Source organism: Xenopus tropicalis, chromosome 7 (assembly GCF_000004195.4).
Source record: "Xenopus tropicalis strain Nigerian chromosome 7, UCB_Xtro_10.0, whole genome shotgun sequence".
Classification (NCBI taxonomy): domain Eukaryota; kingdom Metazoa; phylum Chordata; class Amphibia; order Anura; family Pipidae; genus Xenopus; species Xenopus tropicalis.
This window is the reverse complement of record NC_030683.2, coordinates 55,628,020-55,642,342: the sequence shown is the minus strand read 5'-3', so window position 1 is coordinate 55,642,342 and position 14,323 is coordinate 55,628,020. Positions and strand designations below refer to the sequence as shown.

Genomic DNA, 14,323 nt, shown 5'->3' with positions numbered 1-14,323 from the left:
AACAGGACACATCAAACTCAGAGTTTATACCGAAGTGCATTTTAGTGCTGAGATTTAAAAAAAAAAAAAAAAAAACCTCCAAAAAACTTCACACTTAAGAATGTTATGTAATATATCACCATCCCTATGTCGACAGAAAATTCTCTTTATACCCTGGACACTAAAGAAGGACGCACTTGCTTGTGTACATGGGGAAAAAAAAAGGTCTAGAGATATTGGTCTCCCTCTTAGTCTTTATATATGTTTTATGCTCCCTTAAACTCCAAAACATTTGTCTCGTACTGCATGTTAAACAAAGTACAATTATGCTACATTCTTTGTATTAGAATCAACGTGTTTGCTTCATATGTCCGATTTGTAATGTAAGATGTGAATTTATCTCCTACGACTAGGTGAGAACAAGTAACACACCTCTTCATCCCACATTTGAACGTGCCCATATGTCTAAGCCAAGTAGAATTGTTTTGCTATGCTGAGAGAGAGAACGCCTCCAAGCTTCACATTTATAACCTGGCTCTATTTTATAAAACCACAAGTCACAATGCTTCAGTAGTTTTTAAAACTTCCTCTGCTGAAACGAGCATATCTTTCTCAACTGCACCACTGGACAGGTTGGGGCAGACTGGAGGGCATGGATCCACTTTGGGGTATAGAGATGCCAGGATTGAATTGAGAGAGTACTCTTGTCACTTGTCCAGTTATGGATTCCTTACTTGCTTATTATGCAGTTCTCTGCAGCAAAGGTGAAGCTTAACAAAAGTTAACAAAAGTCTTTTTTGCATAAAACATAAGAGTGCTGAATCTAATTCTGGCTGCGTTGGTGGGGAGGATATCGTCGATGACCCCCATTAGGCAGACTTCAGGGTCAATTATTCGGGGGGTGCCCAGCTCTTGAGCCATAGTGCCCATTACATCCTTCCAAAATCTGTTTATAGGGGGACATGCCCAGATCATATGAATAAAATTTGCACCGGGGGTGTTACATCGGGGGCAGAGATCATTCTGCCTCTTGCCTATTTTCTGTAGCTTCAGGGGGGTTATATAAATTTGGTGAAGAGATTTATATTGTATAAGCCTATCCTTAATTGAGATTAGGTAGTCATAGGCTGTATCTATAGCTTCTTCCCATTGGTCTTCCTGTAGGTTTGGGATGGCTTGGTGCCAGAGTTGGCGGGCCCGATTAAAGGGTGGTGGGAGGCTCTCCATTACACTTTTATATAGGTTGGATAGTAGTTTTTTAGGTGTAGGAGAGTATAAAGTTTCCTCAAGGGGAGTGGTCCCCTGTGTAAGGGAAAGAGAGTGGAACTGGGCTTGGAAGGCGTGACGTAATTGGAGATATCTATACAGTTGGATCCGTTGGCCAGGTACCCTCTCTTGGAGGTTTTGAAGGGTTGGAAATTGGTCTTCTAGGAGAAGATCTGATAGTTTTTTAATGCCTAAGCGAGCCCAGTATATCACATCAGGCAGGTCATACAATTGCTGGAGAAGTGAGTTTTTCCACAGGGGAAGGTATGGTGAAGGATATGGCAACGGGCAGCCCAGTAGTTTTAATGCAGTGGTCCATGCTTGATGTGGGGTTTTAAGAACGTCTGGAAGGGCTGTCATGTCAGAAACTTGCCTGTAGGGGTAGGTGCCCAGACCCTCTAGTGAATGAAGGATTGAGGCTTGGAGAGGCATGTTTGGGTTGTATGGATTAGGTGCAAAGCACCAATGCAAATAATATATTTGTGAGGTTAAGTAATAAAAGTAAAAGTGGGGGAGTCCCAGGCCTCCTTTTCCTATAGGGGATGTTGATTTTTCCCAAGAAATACGGGGCGGCTTGTTTGCCCCTATGAATGGATTAATTATCGTATTCAGTTTTTTGAACACAGCACGGGGAATAGCATATGGAGTGTTGTGCAAGATGTACAGCAGCTTTGGTAAATATATCATTTTAATGATATTGATTCTGCCCCATAATGAGAGGGGTAGTTTCTCCCAGTTTTTGAGCGCCAAGGAAAGAGAGTCTGTTAGTGGATCCAGGTTGAGCTGCCTAAATGTATTGGGGTCCGTGTGTACCTGTATCCCCAAGTACTTAAATGTCATGACCTCTTTTAGTGGGGTGTTTGATGTGGCTTGTGCTACTGGGGCAGGGTCAATATGGTAGAGTTGGGATTTGTCCCAGTTGACTTTTAGCCCCGAGTACTTGCCAAAGGTCTGGATAGTCTCTAGTAGACAGTGAGGTCCCGGAGTCAGCTAGGTATATCAAAATGTCATCCGCAAAGAGTGATACCTTTTCGGTGACATTAGCAAAGTTCTTTTAAAATACAATTAGTGTTACTTTCGGAGAGCAATTAATTGGTTTATGACTCTGAAGATTTTCATTCATGCAGGTCATGCTATATCTAGTATAAGTAAATCTAATTGGTTTATGTTTTCTCACGTCTTTTTCTCTGTAGGACGGGTCACCATTTTTGTACACCTCAACTAGGATGGAGGCCCACTCTGTTCATGCAGATGAGAGATATGTCATTGATGATGATTCATCTTACAAATCATGCACTCTAAACGATGAAACTCGATGCAATGAAATCCCAGTGAGTATTATGTCATGACAAGTCTTGTGTAACTTTTTTTTTTCTGGATTATGTTGTTGAAAATGTTTTTTTTGTTTTGAACTTTTTCTAATTTCTTACATCTTTCATTTCTTTGTCTTATTCTTGCAGTCAAAACCATTGCTTTTACCTTCGCTTATTTTGCATGTGTAATTATGGAATTCCTATTTCTCAATCAGTCTAGGCAGAACAGTAGAGTTAATACCTTAATTCAATTAGGTTGCAGGATGGTAATTTAAAACCTAAGGGAGTACCCTCCCAATCTTCCCTTCTCCTGCACGGCATGCTTTTGTGTTGCCGTATCCTGTGGCTGGCCTTTGGTATGCTAATGTGTTACTTTTTGTGTAAGAGTCTCTCATTTTGGCACATCTGAACTTGGCAATTTTTGCCCACTCCTCCTTGCAAGAATATTCTAGATCTGTCAAATTGTGAGAGCATCTTCTGTTCATAACTCTTAAGTCACCCCACAGATTTTCAGTTGTTTTAAGATCTGGGCTCTGGTTTGACCATTCCAGAACATTGGTGAAGCCATTGGTTTTTGATTTAGATGTATGCTATGGGTTTGTGTCATGCTGAACATAAAAGTTCATCTTCAGCATCCTTCCGGATACTTGAAGGTTTCGTGACAAAATAGAATGTTACTTGGTGCTTTAGTCAAGGGGGATGGAATCCTGCAATTCCAGCTGAAAAAAAAATCAGCCCCAATGCATAATGCTGCCTTCACCATGCTTCACTGTGGGTATTGTGTGCTGATGATGTGCTGTTACTTTTGTACCAAACATACCTTTTGGAATTTTGGCCAAACAGGTCAACGTTGGTCTCACCAGACCATAATACATTTTTCCACATGGTTGTGGGAGACTGAGTATACCTTTTTTGCAAAGTTTAGCCGGGCTTGGATGTTGTTCTTTATGAGTAAAGGCTTTCATCTTACTACCGTACGCCACAACTCGGACATATGAAGAATATAATGATTGTTATTACACGTAGAGAACAACCAGTAGCTGCCAAGAAATCTTGCAGTTCCTTTAACCCTTTAGGTGTTACAGAACGTAGAATCTTGTTCTGTGGCTGAAAGGACTAAAGTGCCACAGATTGCAGATTTTACACTCTGCAGCACTTCCATGTTTGGCAGTGGTGGAACAGCTTTTAAAGCTGCTCCCCACTTGTTCCCCAGCCCCCAGGCAATGAGCAGAGGCCTGGAACGAGTGGCCCTTTTTGTATGTTTCTGTGCTTGTATGACATTTTTGGTGCATTTTTAGTAATTTTATTGCATTTTTACCCATTTTTTTTTTAGTATATTCAGTTCTGCATATTTTTTTGCTTGATTTTGTCCATAAAACTAATTTGGCCAAGAGAAAATGCTGAAACTGTTCTGACTGCAGATTTCCCTAGGCGAAAATTGGATTTATTATTGGATTTATTACATTCCTCATTGTTCTGTGTTATACAATATGTAGATGTTCTACCTAAACTAACTGCCCTCCTCTAAAATGACAGAGCCCAAAATTTTCAAAAAAATAATTTTGCACTGAGCAGAACTGAAATGGGAAATTCTGCTGCCATTTAAAGGTGATATATACCATAAATTTTTACAATGCACTAAACCATGATAAATAATGTAAAATAGAAGGGAGTGCTTTTATTTTAATACCTTTGGGTTCGAATATGTCCATAACTGCAGTTAATCAGCAGCGCATATCTTCCTGGCAAAAGTGCTGTGGTTGCCTTGGGCTGGTACAATAACCCAAAACATAATGTACAACATTTATGCCCTACTTCTTTAGATAGGCTTTAGTTTTCTTTAAAGGAGAAAGAAAGGCAAAAAAAGGGAGAAAAACACCAAGTTAAAAATCAGCCATAAAGAGAGACCCCCAAAAACCCAAAGAGGAGACCATATCTTGTTGCTAATTTCATATGTTAAATATACCCGTATTTTTCGGACCATAAGACGCACCGGACCATAAGACGCACCAGTTTTTAGAGAAGGGAAATGAAGAAAAAAAGATTCTGAAACAAATACTGTCCTAAAATATTTTATGTGCATTAAAACCGAACCTGTACCAGCAGCACCCAACATATTGCCCCCCACCTGTACCAGCAGCACCCAACATATTGCCCCCATCTGTACCAGCATTTGGCCTACAGATATACTTAAAGAAAAGGTTTTTTACTTGCCCGTGTGGTGTGCAGGGCCCTCCTCTATTTACCGGCGCTTAGCTCTGGCGCTGTGCGCATGCACAATGACGCGCATGCGCGTATATCTGTAGGCTATATTCGGACCATAAGACGCAGGGACTTTTTCCCCCCACTTCTGGGGGAAAAAAAGTGCGTCTTATGGTCCGAAAAATACGGTAGTTGTTAAATTTATTTGTAGCACAATGCAAACCCTGAGGTTTACATTACAAAATTAATGCTTGACCAGAGAAGAGCTTGAGAGAGGATGAAAACCCAATCAGTAGAAAAAGTTAAGGCAAGAGTGGAAAGAATAAAAAAAGATTTAAAACTGAAGATTTGTATAATTTCAATTATACATTATGAATACACAGCAACTGAAAAGAGACCCTCAATATGTTCCACTGCAAAGATCTCTTACATTTTCTGAAAGAATCTTACAAAGCAGGGGTTGACCAAGTCATTCTTCCATCCATCATGCTTTACATGGTCCACAAATAGGAAATACTGCTTATTCACTGTGTTAGCTGTGCTTTAAAGGACAAGGAAAGGCAAAGTCACTTGGGAGTGCCAAAATTTTAGGCACCCCAAGTGACTTAAATCGCCTACCTTTTACCCCGGGCTGGTGCCCCTGATCTGAGAGAACAGCACCAGCCCGGGGTACCTGCAGCGCTTCCTCCTTCTCGTGCATGCGCCGGTTGTGGGGTCCCGGCAAAATGAAGGAGGAAGCGCTCCGCTACAGGTACCCCGGCTGGTGCTGTTTTCTCCGAACAGGGGCACGAGCCCGGGGGTACAAGGTAAGCGATTAAAGTCATTTGGGGTTTGGCACCCCCAAGTGACTTTGCCTTTCCTTCTCCTTTAAAAAGTCTTTCTGGTATTTTACCCACCCTTACTAACTTCTTTGGAACAAACACTGCGATTTGTGTATACTCTCCAATAAATCCTTTTCTCAAAGTCCCGTGTTGTTTGGTCTAGCTCTCTTTTTAGAATTGATGGAGGAGGGGTTAATGCGTGGCAGAGAGGGAATATTCTAAGGGAACTCTTTCATTTTCCAACTTGTCTTTTAATTGGATGTAGGCATTAATCCTACTGTCTTCTGTGCTTCCATAATGGGGCTTGAGAGTCATTGGTTCCTTCTTGTAAATGATGATTTTTTTTTTTTTTTTTTTTGTTCCAGGTACAAACAATTGTGGGATACTCTCAAACATTAGATCGACCATACAGGGAGCCTGCTGGAGGTGGAGGAACTTATACTACAGTACCAAGAAATTACCATTTCCGCGGTCCTGGAGTCGATTCAACAATGCCAGTGATTTCCCAGTCTCCACATCCTGGTTATAGTAGCCTATCAAGGCCAAATCAGCGATATCGTAGTATTGATCCTTACCGAGGTCCTGGATATGGACCCCAACCACAGGTTAGGGGCGGTGGTCTTGGAGGCAGCCAGTCTGATCTACTTTCAGGTAGGGTTTATGGCTCTGAAGATGCCTATGGATTGGAAGATGATCGTAGGAGCCTGGGTGGATATATAGATGGACCTGATTATGCTACTACTGGGAGGAGAGGAGCTAATGGAGGTGACCCTCGCAGAAGACTGAGGTAAGTAAATTCTTAAGATGTGGTGGTATTTAAGAGACACCTACAGTTTGCGTTTTATGCTTTTGTGGTCTGGCTTTTCTAACAAATAAAAGCTGTGCTTAATTGCACTGCTGATCTTGAAATGCAAACTTCTCTTCTCAAAGTTATTTGGATCCTCCTTGGGTACAGGCAAGGCCACGAGGTTAATAATAAATAGTAGGTTAAACAAAAGCTTTCCCCACCAAGTTGTTCTGGAGATTATTTTTAGCAGCGCTGCATGCATTATAACGCTTTATAAATAAAATAACTTTTAATATAAAATGTTTAAATTGACCATTCATTTTTATGTGTTCTTGTTCCCTAATGAAATATCTGGACAGAATGTTTATAGATATTAGAATTATGTTTTTCTGAGGTATCTTTATGAAGTATCCTTACTGTGGGGCAATGCAAATATCGGACATGCTTTTACTGAAATAAGATTCTTCACAGCAATTAATTATGGTTTCTAGTGAAATAGTCCTAAAATAGTTCTAGAGGTTTGTAAATAATTCAAAATCAATTTTTTCCTGAATGTGAGTAATTTAACCCTTTTAGTGCCGCAGGACGTGGAATCTACGTCCTGTGTATAAAAGTACCTAAGTGCCACAGGACGTAGATTCTATTCTCTCCCAGATTTGGGAGCGGATGTGTGGCTTTTCAATCCACTCGTTCACTCCCCACTAGTTCCCCAGTCCCTAGGCAACGAGCAGAGGCAGGGAATGAGTGGCCCCTGGGGCGCGATCGCCCAGGGGCTCCATAGGGAAACATGTGTTTGGCTTTTTCTTCTTTCCCTCTCCCTTCCTTCGCTCACTACTTTTCTGTGATTTTGGTGCATTTTTGGGTATTTTATTGCATTTTTAGCCATTTTATTGCATTTTCAGTTATGCATAGTTGTTGTTCGCTTGACTTTGTCTGTAAAACTTATTTACCCAAGCCAGAATACTCAAACTGTTATTAGGCAAAAAAAAAATTTATTTTTGTGATTTATTTTTTCTTTTTTTCTTTATCAATTTTATTGCATTTCACATTGTTCTTTGTTACTTGTCTTTGCACATGGACATTTTGTCTGCTGTATTTCAATTTGGCATCCTCTGTACCCCACATAGTTTAGTAAATCTATGCATATAGGGCATCAAACTGTTCAGTAAACCCCTGGCGTTCACATTTAGAATGTTTTATGTTGATACGTTACAAAATGTGAGGGTACATAATGTGATAAAATGCAAGCTTTGTGAGGATTTTCGGAAATGTAATAAAAACCGTTCTGTTTAGCATAGCTTTGTAGTTTGGAAGTTTGCAGTAGAAAGTTGTATTTACCAATTTTTGTTTTGTCAGAATGTGTACTTTTGGAAAATGTATAGTTTTCTAGGGTCTCTGTACTGTTATGGGGTCTTATGGCACATAATGCACATGCCGGTAGCTTATATTGCGTATACACTTTGTATGTACTAACTTCCTTTTGGGGTGTCTAAATGCCAGATACATTGATGACCCTATGCACAATGGGCATCAAACTGTTCAGTGGGCCCTTGGCTTTCATATTTAGGGTGTGTTTTCTTGGTACCTAATGTTATGTGGGAGATAAGGTGCTTGAAAATGGAAGATTTGAGGCGAATTTAGAATTTTCATAATTTTTTATAGAAACTGCTAAATTCAGTAAAGCATTGGCGTTTGGTACTTAGCAGTTGAAAGACATAGTTACCCATTCCGGATTCGTCAGAATGTGTACTTTTCAAAAATATATGGTTTCCTGTGGTAAACCTAATGTTCCAGGATTTTTGTTTTGGAATCTAAAATATGCCGTATTCTGCTGTAATGCTTTGAAAATTTAGTAATTTACTGCTGGGAGTTTTTGATCTATAGAAGTCAAAAATCTGCATAAAACTATACATATCAGGTATTGGCATGTTCAGGAGACATGAGGATTTCCAAATCAGTTGAATTCTTGTCCATAAAATAAAATTTGTTTCTGGTATAAATCCCTATATCATGAAAAATAGCTTTTGTTTTTTGTATTTTAAGCTCTAAATCTTGTTTCAGAAGTGGAAATACACAAAAACTCAGGCAGATTTGGAAAGCTCAGGTTCTCCTGAAAAAAACAATATATAGTTTGCCTTCCTAAACTTAACCTTTCCCCCAGTAAAAGCCCCTAAATTGAGAGAGCATGGAATGTTTACAAAACGTCTGGCACTGAGGGGAACTGAAATGTCAATTTCTGCTGGCACTTAAAGGGTTAATACATTTTAAAATGTGTGTAGAGTGTGCTTTATTTCCGTTTAAAAAAAACAAAAAAAAAAAACAGATGTTAAGCAGTAAGGGAATATAACATACATTGTTTACATTTTTGTGCTTTTATAGGGTCATTTCTAAGAGGATATGTTTAGTCTACCTGGACTGTAGATACTATTAAAATGATAAAAACACTACTTTTATAATACTGAAATTCTCATCAGAAACATTTTTAATGACAAAATAAAACTAATCTACAAAGCTGAAGTCTTGTGAGTGTTTCAATACTGAATATACAGCAAGGGAAAATAAGTATTGAACAAGTCAATGTTTTTCTCAGTAAGTATATTTCTAATGGGATTATTGACATGAAATTTAAACCAGGTGTCTTTAACAACCCAAGTAATCCACACATAGTCCATAAATTATGTGTAGTAAAGTGGAATGACACAGGAAATAAGTATTGAACATGCTTACCGAAATGTTTTTAATACAAAAAATTTTTTAATAGAGAAATCTTTGTTGGTAATGACCAAGGTGCCTTTTGTATGCAGAAACTAGTCACATGCATTGCCCAGGTGTGATTTTGGCCCATTCTTCCACACAAAGTTCAAATCATGAAGGTTCAGGGGGCCTCTTTCATGAACTCTTCAGTTCTTTCCATAGATTTTTCAATTGAATTCAAGTCAGGTGATTGACTGGGCCTTTGTTGCAGCTTTATTTTCTTTCTCTGAAACCAACTAAGAATTTCCTTGGCTGTGTGTTTGGGATCATTGTCTTACTAAAATATCCACCCTTGTTTCATCTTCAGTATCCTGGTAGATGGCAGCAGATTCCTATCAAGAATGTCTCAGTACATTTCTCCATCCTTCAATTATATGAAGTTTGCCAGTACCATATGCTGATAAACAGCCCCACACCATGATGTTCCCACCTCCGAACTTCATTGTTGGTGTGGTGTGATGTGCAGGGCCATTTCTCCTCCAAACATGGTGTGTGCAATGACATCCAAAGCATCCGTTTTGGTGTTATCTAAGCAGACTCTATTCTCTCAGAATTTCATTGGCTTGTCCAGATGCTGTGCAGCAAACTTTAAACGAGCTTCAACACACTTTTTCTTCAGCAGTGGAGTCTTACGTGATGAGCGTGCATAGAGGCCATGTCAGTTGATTGCATTACTTTTCTTTGAAATAACTGTACCTGCTAATTCAAGGTCTTTTCTGAAGCTCTCCACTAATGATCCTTACTCTTGGACAACTCTTCTGATTATTCTTTTGACTCCTTTGTCAGAAATCTTGCAAGGAGCACCTGGTCGTGGTTGGTTTAGGGTGAATTATGTTCTTTTCACTTCCAGATTATGGGCCCAGTGGTGCTCACTGGACTGTTCAGAAGATTAGAAATAAGTCTTTAACCAATGCCATTGGTATGTTTTGAAACAATAAGGTTGCAAAGGTCTTGAGAAAGCTCTTTGCTCTTACCCCTCGTGAGATGCTTCTTGTATGATACCTTGGTAATGAAAAACCTTTTTATGGGCCATTAATGAGGACTAAACCAGGTGACATTAATTTGCACTGATAGGGGACAGGATTGCTTTTTAAATGCTGACTGATTTCAGCAGGTTTCTTGGCTTTCCATGGCTTTTAGCACCTCCTTTACTTCATGTGTTCAATACTTATTCCTTGTGTCATTCCACTTTATTACACATAACTTAATTTAAAGACTTACTTGTTTTGATTTCTTTGGCTGTGTGGATTACTTGGGTTTTTACCAACATCTGGTGTAAATTTCATGTCAGTAGTCCAAATAGAAATATATTTACTGTGAAAAATGTTGACATGTTCAATACTTATTTTTCTCGCTGTATATAATAGGAGTTTCAAGAGGATTTCAGACTTTGTATAGATTAAAACATAATTTGTTTTAATATATACATGTTATGTATATATCACCGCAGTTTGCACTGTAATTTATGCACTGGTCTGTGTGCTCTCTCAAGGGTCACCGCAAGAAATTTGATATATGTGTGTCCTTGGAGTTTTTGTGTTCGTAGTAAGTTGCATGATCCAGGAGGCAGGCCATAGCACCTAAAATGGCAATTTTCTATTTAAGATTATGCAATGGCAAATACTACTGGTAAAGTATATAAGGAAATTGTTAATATGAAGTATTGTTTTACATATTGGCTATGTGATATACTTTATAGAGACTTGTAATGCTCAGGGGGTTTCCATTAAAGCATCTTATCTTTCATTTTGATGAAAGATGCATGTAAAGCTTAGCCTCTATAAAAATATGTAAAAAAACAAAAAAAAAAAACAAACTTAAATGACAGGGGTCATCATGTCCAACATTGATAGAATTATTTAAATGTGGGGCATGTGGAGACCCCTGAAATTAAATTGATATAAAATGCTGTCACTACAGTAACATGCGTGTGTGTGTGTGTGCGCGCATGGTAAAAGCTGTTAAATATAGGTTTACCCTAGCAAAACATATCGTTTTGTAAATTGCACATGAATCGAAAAAAGGGTAAATATATCTCCAAACTACTAAACTACAAAGGTTTCCTAAAGATATGTTGGCAAAGTCAACATGTATGGCATGTAAAGATTCCAAAATATATATTGTGCATAAATGTAATGGCCTATAATTTAGCTGCAAAAACACTCCATAATATCTCAAGAATATTAAAATTTAAAACATCATAAATGTGAAACCCAGGGGCCTTTTGTATATGATTATAAAACTGTGTGGTGTGCAGAGACCCCAAACAAAAATACTTGCTTCATACAGATATTCATACTTTGGCTGCTGCATGATAATACACTGCATTTGTTGAGAATCCCCAAGATAATTCCATATAATTTTTGAAAGTGCCTATTTCTGGCTAAAGGTGGCCATACCCGTTCATATTTTTGTCATCTTCTGGCGAACGATCGACTAAAATACAGATCGCCATGGTCCAAAAATGATTAGTCTGATGCACAGTATATCAGTCCGTGTATGGCCAGCTTAAGTCTCACAAAAATTATAACATCCATACTGAAAAGCAGTACTTTTTTCAAAACCCATATTATAAATGAATTTACTGCCATGCTTTTTAATCCCACCCAGTAATGCCACAGAAACTTCCTTATAGTAATAGTGGCAGTAATGTGAAAGGTGCATCTTTAGTCCTAAAGAGTGAGTTTTAGGACTGGATATGGGTTCTTGAGATGTCAAGTTAGATAGAAGTTGGACTGAAAAGGTATTTGTCTCAGTGTGTTGCTAAGTTTGAAAAACACCGGTATGTGGCGTTTGTTGAAAATTCTCCTGAGTTTCTCCTGCTACATATGGGATTGACTATGTTGCACCTACTCTGTGTCTCAGGACGGTTATTCCTTTTGGTGTTCCTGTTGGGCTTAGTTGCTGTTTTGACAAAGGCCCAGTCTGGGTAGTCACAAGCTTTCAGTGCTCCTCTGAGATTTGTGTTCATTGTCCTTTGACTCTGCATCGGTTGTCACACTTTCCGGCCTGTGGTGTAGTGTTCTAATGATGGGAATTGAACAACAGATATTGATCCATATAAGTGGGTTTCCTGTATATTTTACCCCCCTCTTGGATGGATATCAAACAGTCCAAAAAAAGCAAGTTTGTTCTCATGAACATCCTCCCTTGTGAACATGTTATTGTCCAGTGAGTTAATTTGTTTTCAAAAGGCCGCCACTTCATTGGATGTGATTTTTAACCCAAGTGTCGTTTACAAACCTGAACAAGTGACTTGGTGTAGTTCTCTTGAATGTAAGTAAGGCCTTCCTTTCCACTTTCTCCATATACAAGTTGGCTACAATGGGTGACACTGGTGAACCAATTACACAGCCATGTTTCTGCCTGTAAAATTGGTCTTGGCTTGTATTTGAAGTATGTGGTGTTAAGGCACAAATCTAGCAATAAACATACTTGGTTAGGACTGAGCTTTGTTCTGCTGCTTTGTTCTGTGGCTGTGATGAAGTCTACCATTGGGACATACCGTGGAGCCACCGCAAAGTTTAGTCCCTTGGCTAAGACGTCCTTCTCTGATTCTGATAGTTCCCTATCTGATAAATTCTTTACCCACAAATCCTTTATGTTCTGACATGTCTTGATCTTTTCTTCCTTCCTCCGTGTTGATTTGTCTGTTCGCTGGGTGGTGTTGGTATGTGACAGTAAACTGGTGAATTTGTTCTATTTGCCTCTACTTGCCCTGAATTCAACCACTCTCTTTGCAAAGTCATAGCTGGTAGTTGTGCTGTCAGTCTCCGTTTCACACTTTCAAGTTTACCCAAGTACCCAGATGTAGGTAGCTTGGTGTGATTCTGATATTGGCATCGTAGGTTACAACTAAGATGTTTTCTGCAATCCATAAGTTTTCTGTCCATCCTCTCTCATATTCCCGTACCAATTTTAGGGTATTCTTCCCAAAATGAAAAGCAATATGTCTGTAAAGATTCTTATTCATCCAGGTCATGATATACAGCATCTAGCAGAATTAAATCCCAAACAACATGACTTTTCTGGTGGTGAAATGTTTTTTTTTTATTTTTTTGGAAAACGTTTCACCACTCATCCAAGTGGCTTCTTCAGTTCAAATGACTGGTAGTAGGGCATTTAAACCCTTGAGGGTAGTACAGCCACACACATCAAATCACAATGGTTCCATTGAACTTATTCAGAGCCATTTTCCCTCCAAACATGGTGTGTGCAATTACATCCGAAGAGTTCAATTTTGGTCGTACCTGACCAGACTGTATTCTCCCAGAAATTAATTGGCTTGTGCAAACGCTGTGCAGCAAACTTTAAACAAACTTCAACATGCTTTTTCTTCAGCAGTGGAAGCCATGTCGGTTGAGTGCATTACTTATAGTTTTCTTTGAAACAAGTGTACCTGCTAATTCAAGGTCTTTCTAAAGCTCTCCGCAAGTGATCCTTGGCTCTTGGAAATTCTTCTGATTATTCTTTTGACTACTCTGTCAGAAATTTTGTGAGGTGCACCTGGTCATGGCTGGTTTAGGGTGATGTTTTTTCCACTACCAAATTATTGCACCAACGGTGCTCACTGGAATATTCAGAAGCTTAGAAATATGTCTGTGAACAATGCCATCATTATGTTTTATGACAATAAGGTTGCAAAGGTCTTGAGAGAGCTTTTTGTGAGATGCCTCTTGTGTGATACCTTGGTAATGAAAAATCGTTTTATAGGACATCAGTTAGGATTTAACCATCTGATATTAATTGCATTGATAGAGGGCAGGATTGCTTTCTAAATGCCTGCAGCCTTGGGCTTTTTACAGAGGAAAGAAACAGGCAGCGTAGAGAGGTGATGGTCAGAAATGGAAAGAGCAAGAGTATAGAGCTATCTGATGGTCATCCAGGTAGTCCATATGTAGCCTTACCCCAAAGCCTTTGTTTGAAAGTATTTACAAAGTATTTACAGCAAGTTTGTTCCAGCAGCCATTTCATGATTCTCCCCTTATGATTCTTTCCAGAGAAGGCTGCCACTGCTTCAGTAATCATGAAGGGATGTCTCCATTAGGGAACTTTTTGATAAACTACAACCTTCAAGCTACTCAGCTAGCAATTTACACTGGGGTGGCAAGAGTTGTAATGGGTTTTATAGAATAGCTAAGCAGATCAGGTTACTGCAGATGAGGTTACCTTAATCCTTTAGGGCAATATTTCTACCTTGT

General features: G+C 39.0%; 1 protein-coding gene across 9 annotated transcripts in view; it reads left to right on the top strand.

The window, feature by feature from the left end:
- The window catches only part of ctnnd1 (catenin delta 1), a 72,211-nt gene that overhangs the window by 24,459 nt on the left and 33,429 nt on the right, over positions 1-14,323 (top strand). For all 9 annotated transcript variants that reach the window (XM_031904699.1, XM_012960401.3, XM_012960396.3 and 6 more), the window contains 2 exon segments: positions 2,439-2,576; positions 5,947-6,368. In XM_031904699.1, coding sequence (XP_031760559.1) covers positions 2,439-2,576; positions 5,947-6,368 — 560 coding nt within the window.